The 21,757-nt window shown below is 27.8% G+C and overlaps 1 protein-coding gene across 15 annotated transcripts in view; it reads left to right on the forward strand.

Moving 5' to 3' along the window:
- Nucleotides 1-1,289: 1,289 nt before the first annotated feature.
- LOC130675416 (ankyrin-3-like) overlaps nucleotides 1,290-21,757 on the forward strand; it is a 79,973-nt gene continuing 59,505 nt past the window's right edge. For 7 of the 15 annotated variants that reach the window (XM_057481089.1, XM_057481091.1, XM_057481096.1 and 4 more), the window contains exons 1-2: nucleotides 1,291-1,475; nucleotides 5,690-6,126. In XM_057481089.1, the coding sequence (XP_057337072.1) occupies nucleotides 5,980-6,126 (147 nt within the window). In that variant the 5' untranslated portion in view covers nucleotides 1,291-1,475; nucleotides 5,690-5,979. Of the gene's footprint in view, nucleotides 1,476-5,689; nucleotides 6,127-21,757 lie in introns of all 15 variants that reach the window. The other 8 variants (XM_057481103.1, XM_057481105.1, XM_057481095.1 and 5 more) reach the window with 7 other exon arrangements.

Raw genomic sequence — 21,757 nt, forward strand, 5'->3', positions numbered from 1 at the left:
GGCAATCGAACGAGCTTTCACATAGAACAAACAAAAATAAGCTATCTCTTTCCGTTTAAAAATTACATCCAGTTAATCAGTAAGCAAATTTTTTTTTTAAATTTTAGAAAATTTCAATTAACCATAACTTCTAAACTTATTGGCCGAATTGGCTCATCTTCGAACTCATCCAAGGTAATCGTCCATAGAATAAGGATACTAAGTTTCATTAAGATCGGTGTAGAATTGTGGACGTTATCGTTGGAGAACGGCGCGTTATATCGTATATATATATAAATACATTTATAAACTTTTGAACCAAATGTATTTCCTGACTCAGCTCGTCGAGCTGAGTTTAGAGGTAGCAAAATTTTTCGAAAATTCCATCATGAGGACAAATACAATAGTTAGATTTTTATGAAATCGCGTACAGATTTTTAAATTATCTAAATACCTACGCATTCTAAAATTTTTATTCTACCCACATTTTTTTTGATTATTTCAAAATTCAAAAAATTGACAGCTGTCAGCTACATTCACACTCATATTTTTATTATATATTTAATGTAAATTTTTTTTAAATTGAAGTGACTACTTAATAGTTCGAAAAATTATAACCATAAATTCATAGTTGAATTAAAAAAATGTATGTTTTTTATTACAGGTAAATCTTTAAAGAATTCACTAGTTATACCTTATATTTATTTTTTATTGCCAATAAAATCTATTTCTTCAATATACTATACAATATATGCCGGGATGAAAACGCATATAATAGTGAATTATTATTTAAATTACATGTCGAGGATTGAAATGACCGTTATTACAATAACACGCTTTTTAAAATCTTAATCCATAATTTTTTAACCGACATAAAAATTAAAAAAAAAATAATCTTAAAATCTTTAAGTATACTTTATATTATATTATTAACTATAATACATGGCATCCTTAATAAAACTTCATCTTCAAAGTGAATTTATTTTTAGTAAATGAAAATGATATTTATTATAGGCAATAGTGTTAATCTTAACAACGAAATAATATGTACATTTATAAATTTTTTTTTTTTTTTTTTTTTTATAATACACACGAAATAGATCATCAATTATGAACAACTATGGAAGCTGTTGTTTATGAAAAAATATTTTATATTTTAGATTGTACCGCCAAAAGTATATTGGTTTACATAAAAGTAAAAAATAAATAAAATAATAATAATAATAATTCAAAGTAGAAGAAAATAGAAATAGAATTAAACCAGAAGAGGCGCTGTAGTCGCAGAATGTTGGAAATCCGATGAAAACGGCCTAGAGTTGCGGGGAGGCAGTCGCTCGCCGACAACCAGAGAGAAAAAATATCGGAGAGCGACATTAGTATCGAATAAAAATAAAAGTAACGAATAACGGAAAAAAATAAAAAAGAAAGTGGATGCAGTGAAAGATGCGTGTGTTTTAACAGTGGCTCCAAATTAAAAACAAGTGTTTAAAAAAAGGGTTAATATAATATAAATACTTTTATTCACTATTTATTCATCTATACATATATGGATTTTATATAAAAAGGAGTTAGTGTCGAAGGGGCAATCTTTATAACACTGTTGCCCGGGTAGTTTTATTTCATCAATTCGAACTGGGACACAACTAGTCTAGTCGATAAGTTGAAAATGGTCGAAAATAGAGATACTGCCCTTAAAATTAGGTGCGATAGCTCATTGGATCCGGAATGACGTCTAGAAAAATGTGCCAAAAAATTGTATTAGCACATAAAAAATTGCAAAAGTTATAAACAAATTAAGATGAAAAAAAACAGGCTTTTCGTTTTTTGCCAATATTTCATAAACTATTAATATTTAAGAAATCTAACAAAATGATTCTTAAAGAGGAGGAAATTTCCAAAATAAAACTCCTACTTCCCGGATTTCTATCTCCATTATTTATAATTTTAATTTAACGCTGAAAATGGGTCTCCGCGCGACATTCTTACGTTGCGCGCGCAGCGTCAAAGGCGAGTACGACACATTAATTAATTTATTTAAGGTATTAAATATTTTTTTTTTAATTTTAAAAAATTATGGTGTATTCTGAACACTTGAAATAATTTATTCCCGTTGGAAATTTTACTTAAAGTTAATTTTTCAACAAGTTGAACGATTGTTAACTAACAAAATTTTCTCGAACTTACGTTTTCATTGTAAATGAGAAAAAATGTTTAAATAATTGTCGTATAAATTTTTCGCTTCGTGGAGCCTTTCTTACATACATACTCAACAAGATCACGCGATAAAAGTTAAAAAAATATTCATACTTTGTTTATAATAATTTTTGTACTTGAACAAAAACTGAAAAATCCAAGTAATGTTGCTAAAAAAATTTTTTTTTTTATTAATCATCATATTATCGTTCTTTCATTAGTACAAGATATCAATTGATTTGCAAGAAAATTTTTTTCCGTCATTTGTTGATAAATTTTTTATAAACAAATTGATTATTTCAATATTTTAAAAAAATTTTTTTTCACAAATTCATTCTATTAGAAATATTATGATTTTTAAATAAAAAATTTTTCCTTAATAACAATTTTTAATTGTTTATAATCGTTTTATTTATATTTCGATGGTTTAAATAATTAGTTAAGAAATTATTTTTTATCTAAAAATCATAATTGACAGTCCTCTATAAAGTAACAAAAAAAAAATTTTTTTTTATCAACAATTTCATTGTTTATTAACATACCAATTTGTTATAAACAAATTTTCAACTTTGTTATATTTTTTTTCTGAATCTTATAAAATTTACAAATACGACTACATATAACAAAGTATAGAAAAAAATTTTTTTCAATTTTTTATTGTACTTTTAAAAAATACATGCTACAAAAGTTGCAGCGGCTGCTTCATTTGTCTATTAAAAAACTAATATAACTTTTAAACTATTAGAGATACGAAAATAAACATTCTGGCCGATTTTATAAAGGATTTAACGATCTTTCAAATGAGCTATTATAAAAATTTTTAGTCATTGCTGATCTATTGTTATGCGCATTTGTTTATAAAAAAGGATATTTTTTTCCATGTTTTTCGAACTTTCGTGACTTCTAACTTTTTAAATAATGCAAAAACGGTTATAGACCTTCAAGGCAAAAGATCAGCAATGACTAAAAATTTTTATAATAGCTCATTTGAAAGATCGTTAAATCCTTTATAAAATCGGCCAGAATGTTTATTTTCGTATCTCTAATAGTTTAAAAGTTATATTAGTTTTTTAATAGACAAATGAAGCAGCCGCTGCAACTTTTGTAGCATGTATTTTTTAAAAGTACAATAAAAAATTGAAAAAAATTTTTTTCTATACTTTGTTATATGTAGTCGTATTTGTAAATTTTATAAGATTCAGAAAAAAAATATAACAAAGTTGAAAATTTGTTTATAACAAATTGGTATGTTAATAAACAATGAAATTGTTGATAAAAAAAAATTTTTTTTTTGTTACTTTATAGAGGACTGTCAATTATGATTTTTAGATAAAAAATAATTTCTTAACTAATTATTTAAACCATCGAAATATAAATAAAACGATTATAAACAATTAAAAATTGTTATTAAGGAAAAATTTTTTATTTAAAAATCATAATATTTCTAATAGAATGAATTTGTGAAAAAAAATTTTTTTAAAATATTGAAATAATCAATTTGTTTATAAAAAATTTATCAACAAATGACGGAAAAAAATTTTCTTGCAAATCAATTGATATCTTGTACTAATGAAAGAACGATAATATGATGATTAATAAAAAAAAAAATTTTTTTAGCAACATTACTTGGATTTTTCAGTTTTTGTTCAAGTACAAAAATTATTATAAACAAAGTATGAATATTTTTTTAACTTTTATCGCGTGATCTTGTTGAGTATGTATGTAAGAAAGGCTCCACGAAGCGAAAAATTTATACGACAATTATTTAAACATTTTTTCTCATTTACAATGAAAACGTAAGTTCGAGAAAATTTTGTTAGTTAACAATCGTTCAACTTGTTGAAAAATTAACTTTAAGTAAAATTTCCAACGGGAATAAATTATTTCAAGTGTTCAGAATACACCATAATTTTTTAAAATTAAAAAAAAAATATTTAATACCTTAAATAAATTAATTAATGTGTCGTACTCGCCTTTGACGCTGCGCGCGCAACGTAAGAATGTCGCGCGGAGACCCATTTTCAGCGTTAAATTAAAATTATAAATAATGGAGATAGAAATCCGGGAAGTAGGAGTTTTATTTTGGAAATTTCCTCCTCTTTAAGAATCATTTTGTTAGATTTCTTAAATATTAATAGTTTATGAAATATTGGCAAAAAACGAAAAGCCTGTTTTTTTTCATCTTAATTTGTTTATAACTTTTGCAATTTTTTATGTGCTAATACAATTTTTTGGCACATTTTTCTAGACGTCATTCCGGATCCAATGAGCTATCGCACCTAATTTTAAGGGCAGTATCTCTATTTTCGACCATTTTCAACTTATCGACTAGACTAAACGTTCAATAAATTTACCGTCTCATGTATTGTATTAGAATATAATTGGTAATATTGTTAATATTTCTTAAGTGATGAAAAATTTTTTTTCGGTACATTTGAGCTAGTTTGCTTGTACTCATCGGGGAAAGAGGGACCGAGAGTAGAGGACGAATCCAAAATCGATCCGTAGGTGCGCGATTGTTGCCTTGATCCGGTATTACGGTTCGGTTATTTTTTTTATACTCTTCTCTTTTATAATTATTATTAACTGATTATTTTGCAAACCGGAAATGTTTAATGGATTTTGTAATTAGTTAAATTACATTCACCAAATACTTTCAAATTTTTTTTTCAGAGTTATTGGATTTTTGTTATTCATCAATCATTCATCCAATCCAATTTCACAGCAAAATTTTTTTAGTTTTATTTGTTTATTTTTAATAAACACACATGTAGCTTCTATCGTGATACTGTAGATGTAAATTTATCGATAATTTTATTAATATACATATAATAAAAGTGTTGGAGAAGTATCGGTTATAATACGGGCGCGGTTTCTCTCTTCTCTTTACTCCTGCGTTGTTTTATTCACTCAAGGTTTCTCATCCGCGAATTTATTTCGAGCGAAGCTTCATTTTTACAACGTTTAAAATTCCAATCGACTACGTAATACATATGTATAAAATCTATTTCACTCTCTTACATTACTCCATACATTTAATATTTATATTTTTCTTAACTACTGAACATACGGTTTTTAATTTAAAGAAAAAAAACTATATATCGAAACACGTATAAGAAACTCCAGGACGATATTATATTTTACTGAATAGAAGGAAAACGCTTGCTTGTCATTGGCTATGAAGCTATAAATTTTGTCTCCCTTGTGTGTTGCTTTCTACACAACACCATCACTGCAGTGTGTTTTAAAACATCTCCCCTCTGACCTAACGAATTTTTCGGTTTCGTTTCAAAGGGGACTAATAGGTAAAACTTATACATGTTTAACAGGGCCTTGAATTTAATTGAATTAGAAAAGATAAATAAATAAATAAACTGGTCCATCACGTAATATTTTCTTTAAATTTGCATAATTAAAATTTATATCTAATCTATATTCATCTCAGTTAATTATTATTATATACCATTCATGTTATACATATTTATAGCTATCATCAATATATAAATTAATTTTACAGGTAACGGAACCTCTTAAGGATCGGCGAGTGAAGATTCAGTGATTAGATAAAAAATAAATTAACAAAAAGACAAAAGTGAAGATATTGTATTTGACACTAAGTTTTTTTTTTTTTTTTTTTTTTTCATTATTTATTTGTGAATGAAAAAAACAAAAACAAGAAATTAATAGTAATAGTAAATTGAACAAGAACCCTGGACTCTGAGAAAGAACAAAGTGTATTGTGCTGGAGACTTTTATTAAGTGTACGCAGGGGGTATTCCCGGGGGTGGTTAAAAATAAGGTCGCAGAATGACGGGTGTCGAAGAAGGAAAAGGCGGGGGTGGAGACAACGATGTTAGCGCCACCGATAAAGTCGTTCAGCAAAATGGAGCTCCAGAAAAAGCCCCTGTAGTTACGGGAACTAACATGGAGACTCTCCCGCGTCCTGGAAAACAGGTGAGTCTCACTCTATCATATATTCATATATATATAAGGTAAAAGACCAAGTATCCGATCAGGGAACTAGTACCCGATCACTTCATGTATATGTATAGATACATTTAGTAAATATATTTATACAAATACATGAGTGATCGGGTACTAGTTTCCTGATCGGGTACTGGGTCTCATACCTTATGTATATTTAAATACTCAACACTATATGTACATACTTTTTTACATTATAGGAAAAATAATAATAATTACTAGTATGATTGATATGTTTATCATTCGGTACACTGGCGATGTTATTGAGATATTTGAATTTAAAAATATTTTAATGATTCCCAGCTGTTAAAAAAATGTAAGATAAATGTAAATAGGTATGTTTAGTAAGTGTCATGAGCACGAAATAATTACGTCAGGATCTTTATGTATGAGTGTGCGTGTGTATGATGCTTAAAGACGAGCGTGCGTATTAATATTTATCGTACGCATGACAAAACTAAGCAGCTGTCGTTCTCACGATACGAGTATTATATACATAGTATGTAGTAGAATAGCGTAAAATACAGAATATATATGAGAGAGGAACCCCTGCGAGTTAAAGTAAGAAAATAAGTAAGAAAGAAAAACCGCTTTAGTTTACCTTTGTAAATTGCATCCGTTATTAGCCTAGGTCTGGGATTATTTTTATTTTTTTTATTTTTTTTTATAAGTACTGAAATAAAAACATCAAATTAAAAATTTTGTTTTTCTTTTCACAATCAAGTTGTCTTAAAATTTTATTTCAGTATAGTGTTTTTTTTTCTTTATTATTTGTACATAAATAAGTATACAGATAATTGAAGAGCTAATGATATAATAACGAAAAAAAAGTAGTTAAAGAGATAAGAGGAAAAATATATATCACGGAATAAAAGATGAAATTGATGACTCAAGTGATGACGAGATTCGTTTATCATCACGCTAGGTATATTTATTCATTCTACTTGATTATAATTTTACTCTTATTTCGTTGCTCTTTTTACTTAGAAAATTGCCGACGACATTTTTGTGTGATTATCTCAACATGTACACACGCAAACTCGAGGAATAATTTTCGGTTTACTGCACTGTGACCATCCTATATGAGTATTTCGTATTTTTCATCTCGACCCTCGTTTTTCATTTTATTTTTTCAAGAGCATTAGTATATATATGTATGTATGTATGTATGTATGTATGTATGTATGTATGTATGTATGTATCCATGTGTATATGGTGCTTGAGCCACCCTCACTCCTAAGAGCTTAAACGGTTGAGCATCGAGTGTTTAAAAAATCTCTTAATTTAGTAGATCGTAAGAGTCATATCTTTCCTTCTGCCGTCTTTTTCATTTCGTCAATTAAATAATTTAAGAACAAAAATTTTTTATTTTAGATAGATCAAGGTTTACGTATATTGAGAAAGTCGTAAATCAGTATTGTAATAGACTTGGTTAACTTATCTATCAATTAATCTATCATGGTCATTATCGATTTCAGTGTTAGTGTACACATTATAGGTTTTAGGCAAGGTCAATGATCTCCAGACTCGGACCGCCGCTTCACATCATTTCTATTGCCTTCACTTTAACTTGTCTTAGAAAAGATTCAATGTATCCCCGTGTAGTATAAAGACAGAGCCCCTCATTTATTCCACATCGCATGCGTGCAATAAGGTCGTTGAACTTCACCACTTATTATTTTCCCTCTCAGACTATACATACTAGTCAACATCTACGAGATGGTGAAAAAGAAAGTCCAGACTTTAAAAAAAAAAGAAAAACAAAAAAGTGTTCTTTGAAGTAAACAGAAGCAGTAAAAGCCCATGAAATCGGACAAAGACTGCGTTTACATTAAAGTTAAGTCTACAACTTTTTGCCACTAGAATGAACTAGCTTCATCATCCCCTCGTTTAAAATATCACCCTTCAGATTTTAAGGATGGAAAAAATTACTTCAAGTGTCCTTTTCACTGCTGTATACTTGGAATTATCTTATTTTCTACTAATATATATGTATACATATATACATTTATGAAATCTATAGTTAATGGTTTATGGGTAAAAAAATACAAAGAAACTTTACCCTCACTTTATTTCCGCACGCTTTGAACAGAGTAACAACGACCCCAAAAACTCGAGGGGGATATTTATGTTTGGGGTTGGCGTGGCTGATTGTTTCTAAAAGATATAGATATCATATGATTCTTATGTTCGTAAAAGCGAATATTGACTGTACAAAGGGATATGAATCCGAATATAGTACAGTAGACAAACATTGTGAGTCTTCCCTTGACGTTCACGCGATGCGAAACTGATATCTATTGGTGACATTCGAGATGACTTGAAAGGAAAATTGGTTTCACTTTCGCTTTTATATTACTACTATTGCAACATTGATTTAACTCATTTTAATACTCCTAACATACATCTTTTTAATTAAAATAAGTTTTTTAATATCTTAATCAAAACCATCTTTTTTTTTTTCTGTAAATCTTGGAAAACATATATATTTCATCACGTGTTTACATAGAGAGATTAATATCACATTATCTTATCTAAAATTAATTAAAACATAAATTCATTTTAATATTATTCATAGCGTACTCTGTTAGTATATACCTAACTTATAGAATAGGATTTTCAACGCTACAATAATCGTATTCAATTGAGAACGAATTACTTCTTTCTTATAAGATTATATATATACATATATATATATATATATAGATATATATATATATATATATATATATATATATATATATATATATATATATATATATATATATATATATATATATATATATATATATATATATATGTCGGAGATAAAATAATACTTGGGTTTTTCCTGACTTGGGGAAGTCCCAACTATATTGAGTTCGTTTTTAGACAATAAAAACTTAGTAAAAATATTTTACAATTTAATCCGCTTAAGATTTTGTTAGTTTTCATATTTACGTTTATGACGGTAGACTTAAGTCGAAGGAGCCCGCCTGGGCATCCAACGTAGACACAATCGAGAGATAGCAATATTTTCGGTATAATGAGTTTTCAAACATATGGAAGTAATTGTACGAGTTTGTAAAAATTACCTGAGATATAGTTTTGGTCGATTCGGGGACTCAAGAATATTGGGTACAGAGAGTTAGTTCTAATTGAGCAAAGGAACGGACGACATTGCTATCCGACCGATCGTGTATTCGTTTCGATTTTAACTTTACCGCCGCGCACATTTCACAACAGTAACTAGAATATTGTCAATAGTTGTTATTCTCTAGTAAACTAATCGTTTGTAATAATTTGTGTATTTAATATTGTGTAATATTTGATATTTTTGTAATCTTTAATATTTTCTTGGATACTTTGATATTGTGTAGTTGTCCGATACTGATATTATTGCTTGTAATCTTATTGCTTAGTGTATACGATATTTGTGAGTAGTAATTACCTGTGTGTGTTCGTTAATTTGTTTAATAAATAAGATGAGTGACAAAGGTACAAAGTAGACCCGAGTCTACGTTGTTAAAAAAAATTCCCTGCAAGTTTCAGTCCTTAATTTTAATTTTAAGTACTTTATATTTGATTTTGAAGTTTTCCCATTTAAAATACATAGGAAAGTTGGGATTTTTTTTTTAATTCTCTATAACTCAGCCGCATTTTAAGTTATCGGGTCACCGTTTACGCCATTTTTTAGGCGATTTGATACTCTTCAAAAGTCTCTTCAATAGTTTTACTCGGACTCTAATTGTTTTTTCTGTATTGGTTCTGAAAATAATTTTTTTAATAATAATTTGGGTTTTTAGTTGATATTAACTAAATAATGAAATTTACAGGAAAAGTACAGATAACGATTTTTTAGGAAATTTTATTCGCTACAAAAAAGGTCCTCTTAGTTAAGTGGCTTAAGTTCTCCGTTCACGTGATATAGAGATTTTAGTAATTTTGTACATAAAATATTTGTCAAAAATTTTTCCGAAGTTCATCAATTTGACCCCTTCTGATTTTAATGACTGGATTAAATTAATAAAAGGAACATTATTTACTGATTTAAAATTGAAATGAAATAGCATGGACAAAGAACTTGAGCCACTTAACTAAGAGGACCTTTTTTGTAGCGAATAAAATTTCCTAAAAAATCGTTATCTGTACTTTTCCTGTAAATTTCATTATTTAGTTAATATCAACTAAAAACCCAAATTATTATTAAAAAAATTATTTTCAGAACCAATACAGAAAAAACAATTAGTTCGAGTAAAACTATTGAAGAGACTTTTGAAGAGTATCAAATCGCCTAAAAAATGGCGTAAACGGTGACCCGATAACTTAAAATGCGGCTGAGTTATAGAGAATTAAAAAAAAAATCCCAACTTTCCTATGTATTTTAAATGGGAAAACTTAAAAATCAAATATAAAGTACTTAAAATTAAAATTAAGGGCTGAAACTCGCAGGGAATTTTTTTTTCAATGTCTATAACAATATTTTCAAGTGGGAGTGAAAACAAAAAATTGGTCGTTCAAATCGAATCACTCTAATATATATATATATATATATTATTCAATATTCTTACGACCGGCTTTTTTTCCATAAATTGAATTTTTTCGTTTTTTTAAATTTATTATTTATGTTAAATATATTTTCGATACCGAATAAACATCTGTATATTTTTTGTTAAAATAATAAGTTACGTTTTTGATGCGTTTCGTTGGCTTCAAAATGATTCGCCGTCTATAAAATCATTGTACTATTGTTAGTAAACGCGGTCGTATTGATAAACCCTTGTTGTGACGATCGAGGTTGATCAACAATTTATTGCATAAGAAACTTCAATGACAATCAAATATTATTTTCGCTGCGTGTAGAAAATAAATTCTCTACGTACTGGACATGCAGACAATATCGATCTGTATACATTATTGAGTATTGAGGTTGGCGTCCTTCGTTAAATAAAAATCCTCTTTAATAAAATCTCTATTGTTTTACTCTTTACTTCACAATTTACTTTTATTACTATACACAAAAATAACTTATCATTTTTTAATTAAATTCATTTTTTATGTTTGTAAGCTCATATTTTTCAGAAATAAAGAAATCGGTCTATCGGTTGACCCTGCGGGCCAGCTCCGAAACTTCCCACTGTTTTCGAGCTCTTCGTGCTCGATAATACTTTTGTATGCCGGTCTTTTCGAAAAAAAAAACGTTTTTTACCATTTTTTCTCCAACAATATCTCTCAAAAAAATTGACCGATTAAGACGGTTGGGGTGGCAATTGACGCGTTTTATGTAGTTCTAGAGCTGATCAGATTTTGAAATTGATTTATATTGTGGTTTTCGAGAAATTTCAAAAAAACTAAAAAAAATTTTGTTTTTTAATTCTTTCGTTAACGGTTTCTCTTGAACGAATGAACTGATTTTGATGGTTGAGGTGGCATTCGACGCGGCTGATGAAGTTTTATAGCTGATTAGATTTTGGAAGTAATCCACTGAGCACATTAAAAGTTATAAAAAAAAAACATTTTTGAAAAAATTTTATTTTTGGAACATCTCCGAACGCACCCTACCGAGCAAGCTCAATTTTTCACAGCTTTTAGATATTAACAAGCTGCGTCGAATGACACATTGACGATCAAAATCGGTTCATCCGTTCAAAAGTTACAGATATTTACATGCGTACACGTATGTACGTACACGGAAAAAAGCGCAGCTCAAAATTAGCTAATAATTATAGTCGTCAAATAAAAATTACTTTCCTAAGAGAAATTTACAATCCCAAACCAAAAATTACTATTATCAATGGAAAATTACATTTTTTTGTTGATTCTTACAATCAGTATTGTAAATTTTACGATTTGTAAAAGTTATAATACAGATTAGCAAAAATTGAATAAAGAATGGTAATAATCCATAATTATTTTACAACGATCGTTCTGAAAATAACAATATTCAAAAATCTTTTTGATAATATTACAATTCTTCGTTAAAAACATTTGTAAGTGTATAAATTGAATATTACAATTCATTAAAAATAAATTACTATAAAACTTATATTTCTTTTTATCTATTCCATAAAATTCAGTAGATAAAATAAAAAATATTAGTATATAGAGTAGATAGTGATTTTCATTTGGAAACAACAGAAAAGTCACTCATGACTCAAGTTATGTTTACATGAATTTCGCAAAAATTATTCATTGATATCCCGATTATTACAATTTGTAAGATTATTAATTTTATTTTATAACATTTTAAAACTATTACTGAAAACATTGTAAAAAGAACTCAGGTATTCTAAAAATTATAATATCAAATAAATTTTGTTAAGGTATTGCAGTTTTTAAAACATCGATAACGTGAATTGCTACTTAGCGGGTAAAAATTACTATTTGCCATTGTGACTTTTAATGCGTAAGATATAATATAGAGGTCATTGTATATTATTTATATTTGGCATATACTTTGAGATATTGGAAGGGTACCTGTAGCCGAGTGGTTAGCATGCTTGCGCTTAAACTGGAATATTCGGAAGGCGTAGGTTCGAATCCCATACTGGTAAAAAAAAAAAAAGATGGTGGATTTTAAATTGGTATTGAGATATATACATTTATATATATACAGATAAATTCCGACAGTATGTATATATATTTATTAATATACAGTATATATATAAATTTATTATTACACACAAGGAGACAATTTTTACTATCTGGATTAGTAAAAATTCAATAGCAGTCTCAGTAAAAGTTTTATTCTAAGATAGATTTTTTACTAAATCAAATGGTAAATTTTATTGAATGCTTTAGTTTTGTACTCTAAAACTGAAAGTAATTTTACTTATAATTTAGTAATTCATAGGATTAAGCGATTATAATTTTTACTCATTTAAAAGGAAAATTTCCACATTATTGGACCGTTTCAAGTTTGCCTCGGCGAAATAGTAATTTTTATTTGAAAATTAACGAATATTATCAGATTTTTTTCTCCGTGTACGTACATCCACACATGCATACACTCGGACATCATCTTGAAATTAGTCGGAATAGCTTCCTATAGAGCCTCAAAACGTCAAGATCTGATAGAATTTCGATTTTCGAAAATCGGACCGAACCCAATAACTTCCCGAATTTTTTAAACTTTTCAATTTTCTAAGCGGGAAGTTAAAAAAGAACAATGCGAGAATAAAAATTATAATAAGTACATTTAGCCTTTTATTTTGTTTGTATATTATTTATAGTTTATATTAAAAATTCAAGGCGGATGGAACTATAAAAAAAAACATTAAATTTAATAATGTGAAAAACCGGATTACTATGATTGTCTCATTTTAAATATTATGATGGTAAGAAAAATATTCGGGTCTTAAGAAGAAAGGTCCAAGTCATTCTTTTATCTTCTGCAGTATCTCTTCACAATAGTAAATAACAACTTTCATCTACAATATTAATTAAAATTAATGATTTATTATTTTAAGTAAAAAAAACGAATATATATTTAAATAATTATTTTTTTGGTTAGATTGTTTTTATTGGTCGATTAATAGGTAACTTGAACTACTTTGAAACTTTTCTGTTTCTCCTCTCTTCAAATTTTCCTGTGTATGTTCTCTTAGCTGACCCAATTCAACAAATTTTTATTGCAAACCTTTGCTTTATTAAATTTGCAAATTAAATTTTAATTCATTCTGTTTTTTTTTCTTCAGTACGATTTAATGATAATTAAATGATAAATCTAATTGAAAATTACTACAAACTAAATTCATTTATTTGAATAAAAGATATTATCATTATATCAATTTTAATTAAACTTAAAGCTTGACTGTTAGAGATAAAGTTTTACTTTGCTATAAAATCAATTAATTTAAAAATGGATTAATAATTAAATTGTTTAATATAATTAAAATAGCTGCCGCCCTATAGTACAGTGTGAAGTCGATAATGACATTGCTACAGCAAGTTAGTATGGTAGGGTGAGAAAAGTTTCTCATATTCTGACATGAAAAGAATGAAAATCATATGAATAGAAGTTAGTAGTAGAAAATAGATATATAGGTAGTCAGTGGATGAAAAGGGTAGAAGAGTAGAGCTTGCAGTATACTAGCGTTCATCAGTTGCCGCGTTGATATCGACCGATGGGTTGTGCCTCCATCTTGTTTGCCCCACTTTGGGTGGCGCACCTTTTATAACAATACTGATATGACTACAGCCACATATGACTAGTATAGTACTTACTACCACGCAACGCGTGCCGTTTTTAGTAAAAAAAAAAAAAAAAAAAAAAAAAATAATAATAATAATAATAATAAAAGTCAGAGTTCATAATATCTTTCACGTATACGTGTATCTCAAATTGCTAAAGCATACATTAACATGATGGGTCCATAATAAGGAAAAAAAAACGTAGAGGAGAAACAATGTAATGATGTAATATTTAACTTTTTTTTAAATAAATATGTATTATACTGAATTTCCTTTTTGTTTTACATATTTCTTATTCAACGTCGGTATGCGATAATAAAAAGCAAATAGGTTTTTTTTTTGTATTTTAATATATAATTTCTATGATAATACGAGCGATAACAGGTGTACTACAGCAGTAGTATTGACGGTTCTACATTAAAAAAATTTTTTTTTTATATTATTCACGAGCATATTGATATTTAAAAATAAGTTTTGAAAGTAAAAAGTAAATTTAAAAATGAAATTCATTTAAATATTTATAATATTTTTATGGTTATTTATGTCATATACTATTGATTTAAATTTAAAAGTAGTAAATAACTTTTGAAACTATCAGTAAATCAATAACTTTTGCAGTAATCAAAAACCACAAATATTTGAGAAAAAAAAAATATTTTCGTGTATTTATATTATTGTTATAACTGTTTATTTTTAAAATTTAAACAGTATCTAAATTATGCTGTAATATTATCTTTTAAAAATATTATAACATGTTGGTTAAATATTTAAACGAAAAATTATTTTTGTGATGTTAAAGTGTATCAATAATTTTATAGATTTAAAAAAATATATATCTATTATTTAGTGAACAAAAATGAATTAAATTAGATTAGAGTGCAGAGTTACAGTTATGTTAAGTAAATTAAAGAATAGAATTATTGTTACAGTACAGTATAATTTAGACTCTTCTTTATTGTATCTAATAGAAAATCTTCTTTCATTGGGTTTTCATTGTATTGAATTGCACTTTACTCATTGAATGAGTAAAGTTTTGTCCCTTTGTATAATTCTTTTAGAATTACCGACCTTATTCCTCTTTCTCTTTCTTTCTGCTTTTACCTTTATGTACTCCACTTACTATTACCATTATATTACCTATCAGTCACAATACACTTGACCTAATGTGAAACAATGACTTCGATTATATTTGTTGGGTGCGAGGGCGAATAGTGACTTAGAATCTGACCTAATGACCTCAAGACTATGAAACTGTAGCAATACAAATTTTTAAATTTAGCTGGGATTAAAAAAAATTTACTTTCTCTTAATAAAAATTACTCCTATTTAAAATAGTATGTCCGCAATGTGATTTAAAATTTTTGAAAAGTAAAATAATAGTTGTCTTGGTATGTCAAGTATCACAGATCGTAATGAAAAGAATTGTAAGTCTAACTTACTTTATTTTTCTACTTTCATTTCTTCTTATATTAGTTCGACGTGCGAACGTGTCGTCGACATGGTTCGCTGCTCTGGCCACGCTTCAAGACCGATCTGACTCTTCTGTCTTTTTGTTCCCTTCTATTACCATTCTTGTGTTCTTACCTTCTATTTTATTTTTTTTTTTTCGTTTTTTTCGTGCTCTTTATACTCTACATTCACTTCATACCCTGTACACACTCCATTATATAGTTGGGCCATTCTTTTCGATGTGTCGAGCAGTCAATGAACTCACAGCTTTGCAAGTTAGATTCCCAGGTGACCCTGAAAGCGCGAACGAACGGTCTAATGTAAGTTCATCGTAATTCCACCTTGCATATCCATTATAATTATAAATTAATTTATAATTACACTTGTTGTAAATAAAAATAATGAATTTTATGAAATTAAAGTAATTAAAACAGTGACAATAATAATTAAAGTAATTTCTTTTTTTTTCCGCAATAATGTTTGTCTCAGTAATAAAGTAAAATTAAAATAATCACAAAAGGATCTAGTGTACGCACGTGATCTTGGTCAAGGCCAATTTTCACAATTGTCGCTTATTTACGAGAGATGCCGTCATACATTAAATGTATTATGCATGATTCATATTAGTACACTCTGCTTTAATTCATAATAGTAAATATCTAAGAATTGATTACGACCCTCTAAATTCTATCTTACTTACAATTGTCAAACTAAATTTAAGTATGTACAATTTTTTAATTTAGAAAAATTCTTTAAACATTATGTCTACTTTTTGTATCAATGATAATTAAGATATCATCCCAGCAAACGGGATCGGATTGAGTCGGATTCAACATCCTATCCGCTTTAACACGATTCAATGCAGTTTTTGAAATCTCCGTTTTTCAATCCGTTTTAATACGATCAGACCCGACACGTTAGTATTGAATAACTACAGAAAATTTGGTTACCAACTTCTAAAACTTCTAAAAAAAAAAATGGTCAAAGATCATTTTTTTCGGTGGGTAAAGATCGATTTTGAAAAAATTTTCTTTTAAAATACTAGAAAAATATAAGGAAAAAAGTTACCATAAATTTGGAGGTGGATCATTTTTTTTTTTATAAAAAAATTAGATGTAAAATGAAATATCTCTGAAAGTATTGAGACGTTATCGAGACAAACTAGTATCATTGTTTTTGGGATTTAATATCGAACAAAATGAATTTTGGACGAAGTCTCTACGACGAATAGTTGCTGAGATAAAAATTATTAAAGCGCGAAAAACGAAAAGGCGCGTCATTTCGTCCGCGCGCGGATAAACAAAAGAGTGTAACTCGGCAGCAAATCGAAATTTTCACAATTTTTTTTTATTCTCTTAGTAAATCATATATCAACCATAAAAAAATTTTGTAACTTCCAAAAAAATTTTTTCGAATTTTAAATTTAAAAAAAGTAAAAATCACTTTTTGTTAAATAAAAAATAGAAAAAATAAAAAATAAATAAAATGACCTAATGGATAATTTTGTTTGAACCATTACCCAAACAATTACGGGTAATGACAGTTAAAAAAAATTTTTTTTTCATAAAAAAAACCGTTTTGAAAATTTTTTAAATTTATCAACAATTAAAAAAAAAAAAATATTTTTTTTTGATACGACAGAAATTCATCTCGCGAAATTCTGAATCGAATGGTATATACAAATTTTTGTCGATTTTTTGAAATTTTCCCTTTATAATTTTCAATACAAGGACTTGAAAAAATTTCTTGCTACGAGACTTGGAAAAAATTGGACTTCGGATATCTTCAGGGATTGCTAGAGAGAGAAAGTAGGCATAAGACGTAGTGTCTTTCTCTTACGGATAACGATTACTTTCTCGCTCTAGCAATTCCCGAAGATATCCGAAGTCCAATTTTTTCCAAGTCTCGTAGCAAGAAATTTTTTCAAGTCCTTGTATTGAAAATTATAAAGGGAAAATTTCAAAAAATCGACAAAAATTCGTATATACCATTCGATTCAGAATTTCGCGAGATGAATTTCTGTCGAATAAAAAAAAATTTTTTTTTTTTTTAATTGTTGATAAATTTCAAAAATTTTCAAAACGGTTTTTTTTATGAAAAAAAAAATTTTTTTAACTGTCATTACCCGTAATTGTTTGGGTAATGGTTCAAACAAAATTATCCATTAGGTCATTTTATTTATTTTTCATTTTTTCTATTTTTTATTTAACAAAAAGTGATTTTTACTTTTTTTAAATTTAAAATTCGAAAAAATTTTTTTGGAAGTTACAAAATTATTTTATGGTTGATATATGATTTACTAAGAGAATAAAAAAAAATTGTGAAAATTTCGATTTGCTGCCGAGTTACACTCTTTTGTTTATCCGCGCGCGGACGAAATGACGCGCCTTTTCGTTTTTCGCGCTTTAATAATTTTTATCTCAGCAACTATTCGTCGTAGAGACTTCGTTCAAAATTCATTTTGTTCGATATTAAATCCCAAAAACAATGATACTAGTTTGTCTCGATAACTTCTCAATACTTTCAGAGATATTTCATTTTACATCTAATTTTTTTATAAAAAAATAAATGATCACCTCCAAATTTATGGTAACTTTATTCCTTATATTTTTTCTGGTATTTTAAAAGAAAATTTTTTCAAAATCGATCTTTACCCACCGAAAAAATGATCTTTGAACATTTTTTCGTGCGCATCGACTGGACTACCGACTTGGTCGGTAAGTTGAACTCTGCCTCGAATTTATTCTATCCGATTCAATGCGTTTTAACACGAAATACTGTTTTCTAAAATCGCATTGAATCAGGTTGGTTCGTATTGGACTTCAATCCGACTTCGTTTGCTGGGCAACTGTTAAAATTTACTAGACATTAAAATTCCAATTTTTATCGTCGTAATTTGAATAGAGACGTATTTTAAATATTTAATTCTCTTTTTTACTTATTAAAATTTATGACATTGATTTCAAAGAAGGTTCGAATAAACTCTTTAACGGTTAAGATATGATATTCATACATACTCATGCTTCTAAATAACTTTAAAAATAATTAAATTCTATTGGATGTAAAAAGATTTTATTATGTTAAATAATCATAAATTTTAAAGTATTGAAAAGTATTATGAACCAGTCAATTATAAGTATAGCGTCATTGCCAAGAGCATGAATTGACACTTTGTTCCTTCTTGTCTCATTTATAGTCGTGCTAAATGATTCTTCCGGCCAGTATATGATTACGATGGCGACTAAGTTAAAAAGGTCAAGTGGGTCATGGCAATATTCAGGACTGTGATTTGTATAATCTCCACCAGTAAAATCCCATCTCCCTATGATGTGATCCACCAGAGTCACCAGTAATTGGTCTACACCACATTCATCAACACTATTATTCAAATAATAAATACATATATATTTTCATTATCACCGTAAGCTAAGTGCTTACATTCTATTTATCTGACACTTTTTTACATCCGTTTTTCATTAAAAAATTTATGATTTAGATTGATCAATTAGAGCTTATAAAAATTCTTTCCTAATTTATTTTTTGAAAATTGCCCGAGTCAAAAATCAAATTCGGATTTAAGTCTCAAAGTTCTCAATGAGGTTTTTGAGGATCAATTTAGAATTTGAATATTGACAACCAGAGTAAAAACGTAAAATAGCCGCAACACCGCACAGAAAAAAAGGAATTCTTGGGTCAAGAAGAAAATCGTTTCCAAAAACAAATTCTTAAATTAAAATATCCTCTTTTCTTGTTTGAAAAAATTTTCTCTTGGTAAAAAATTTTTTTTTTTTTAATTAGAGTATATAAAGCTCTTCAATAAAGAAATTCAATTTTGATTTAAAAATATAAATTTTTGCTTCAAATGTTTTTAGTTTCTCCGAACAAGAAAACAACTTGGTTGGCTCAAGAAAATTTAGCTCTTGGTTTTAGAAGATACCAACTCATTCTAAAAACATCGTTCTCTCGAATGTAGTCGATATCGATTCATTTCGATACATCGAGTTTTTAAACGGAGGCACATTAAACTTACTCCAAGTAAAAATTAATTTATTTAAAGATTTGATAACATTTAGTTCAAAATAATTGTAGACTTTATCTGAAAACAATTAATTTTAGATTAAAAAAATAAAAAACTCATTTTAAAACTAAATTATACATTAATGTAAAATAAAAAATAATTTTATTTTAAAATACAATAATTCAGTTCAATTTTAAATTAATTGTTTTTATTAAAAATTCAATTTTCAGAGTATATACAATTAATCATCAAAATATATTTTGATTCTTTATTACAATAAAAAAATTTTTTTTTTGTTACAAAAATAAATGAAAGGTTAGGTTATTTATCCTGGCTTCATCGACAGCATCAACTGCATGATATATACCACACTAAAAAGGAAACAATTTTATACAAATTTAGGATCAGAAATGATAACAAACGTGACTATCTGATATGATTAAAAACAGCATAAATAATAATTAACTTACTTTTTTGTGATTGAAACGACACCATTTAACTTAACGTGAATCAGGAAAAAACACCAGATATAATGACTAATAACTACAATAACTCACATTTTTACCGAGCACTTCAATTCAAAACAATTTGAATTAGTTAATTGTATAATTAATAAACTAATACTATTAGAATATTGGTGTGTAATATATAATTACACATATACGGCGCCATCAGCGCTGAACAGACTCGTTTCATTTTTTTGGGATCTTCGGGCGTCTACGTGTATACACAAAGTAGTGTCCGAAGTAGAGAAGCTGCATAGACCCGAGTGCTCCTGTTATCCGAATGCTGCTATGGAAAAAAACCAAGAGCTTGATTTTCTTGACTTGAATTTTTTTTATTTTTGTTTCAAGCAATAGCCACTAGTTGGTTTAAGAAATCTGACTTCTTACGTAGAGAAGTTAAATTTCATAGAATAAAATATTCTATATACATAAATGAAGAAATTCAAAATATTAATTCAAAAAACAATTTACTTTCTTTAATTATTTTTTATTTTTGAACTAAAATCATATATTTTTAACTTAAAACTTTAACCCTTTTGGGTCGAAAAAATAACTTTTTGAATCAAAATAATCAAAATTAAGAGAAAATTTTCTTCAACCAAGATTTATTCCATTTTCCTAAATATTCTCTTGACTCAAGATAATTCTCTTTGAAGCAAGATAACCTTTCGGTCAGTGCGCTGCAACAGCACCGCACGGGCTCTCAATGCCCGCAACACCGCCGCAACACGATAGCACTATATTAATATTCTCTGAAAAACCTCCCAAATGTCGCAACACCACCGCAACACCGCTGCAACAAGTTTATGATGAAATAAAATTATGATTGCCGCAACACCGCCGCACCACAGCCGCAACACTTGACAAACGAATCTTACACTGTAAAAAAAGATTCCTGACGTCAAACCAGATTCGTTTGGCTCAAGTACTCCGTGCGTTTGGATACAGCCAAGCGCGTCAAGCGATTGAGTCTACCGCCCTCTACGTTTGACAGTATATTTTGCTTCAACTGAGAGTTTCTTGAGGGAAGGTACCAAGTCGTTTGAACTAACTCTATAGTATTTGATATAACTCAATAACTTTTTTCATTTAAAAAAAAATAGAAATTAGTTCAAGTCATTGAAACTGTTGATACAATAATGATTTTTGTTTTATATAAAATAATTAAAAATTTCACTCAAAGTAAATTGTAAGGTGATTGAAAGTATGAATTTTCAGTTAAGTCAAAATTTAATTAAAGCAAATGAATTTTAGTGTTGAAAGTAATATTTTTGTAGGTCCGTTGAAACTGTCCTTGTAATTGATTCAATAAAAAATCGAATTGTTTTAAGTTGCTGTATTGCATTGATCCAAAAAAACAGTAATCTGCATCAAGTGAATATTGCCTTTAATTATTTCATCAATAATTAATTTAAAAAAAATTTTTTTTCTTACGTTTTTTTTTATTTTTTATTTT

This window comes from Microplitis mediator, chromosome 10 (genome assembly GCF_029852145.1).
Source record: "Microplitis mediator isolate UGA2020A chromosome 10, iyMicMedi2.1, whole genome shotgun sequence".
Taxonomy (NCBI): domain Eukaryota; kingdom Metazoa; phylum Arthropoda; class Insecta; order Hymenoptera; family Braconidae; genus Microplitis; species Microplitis mediator.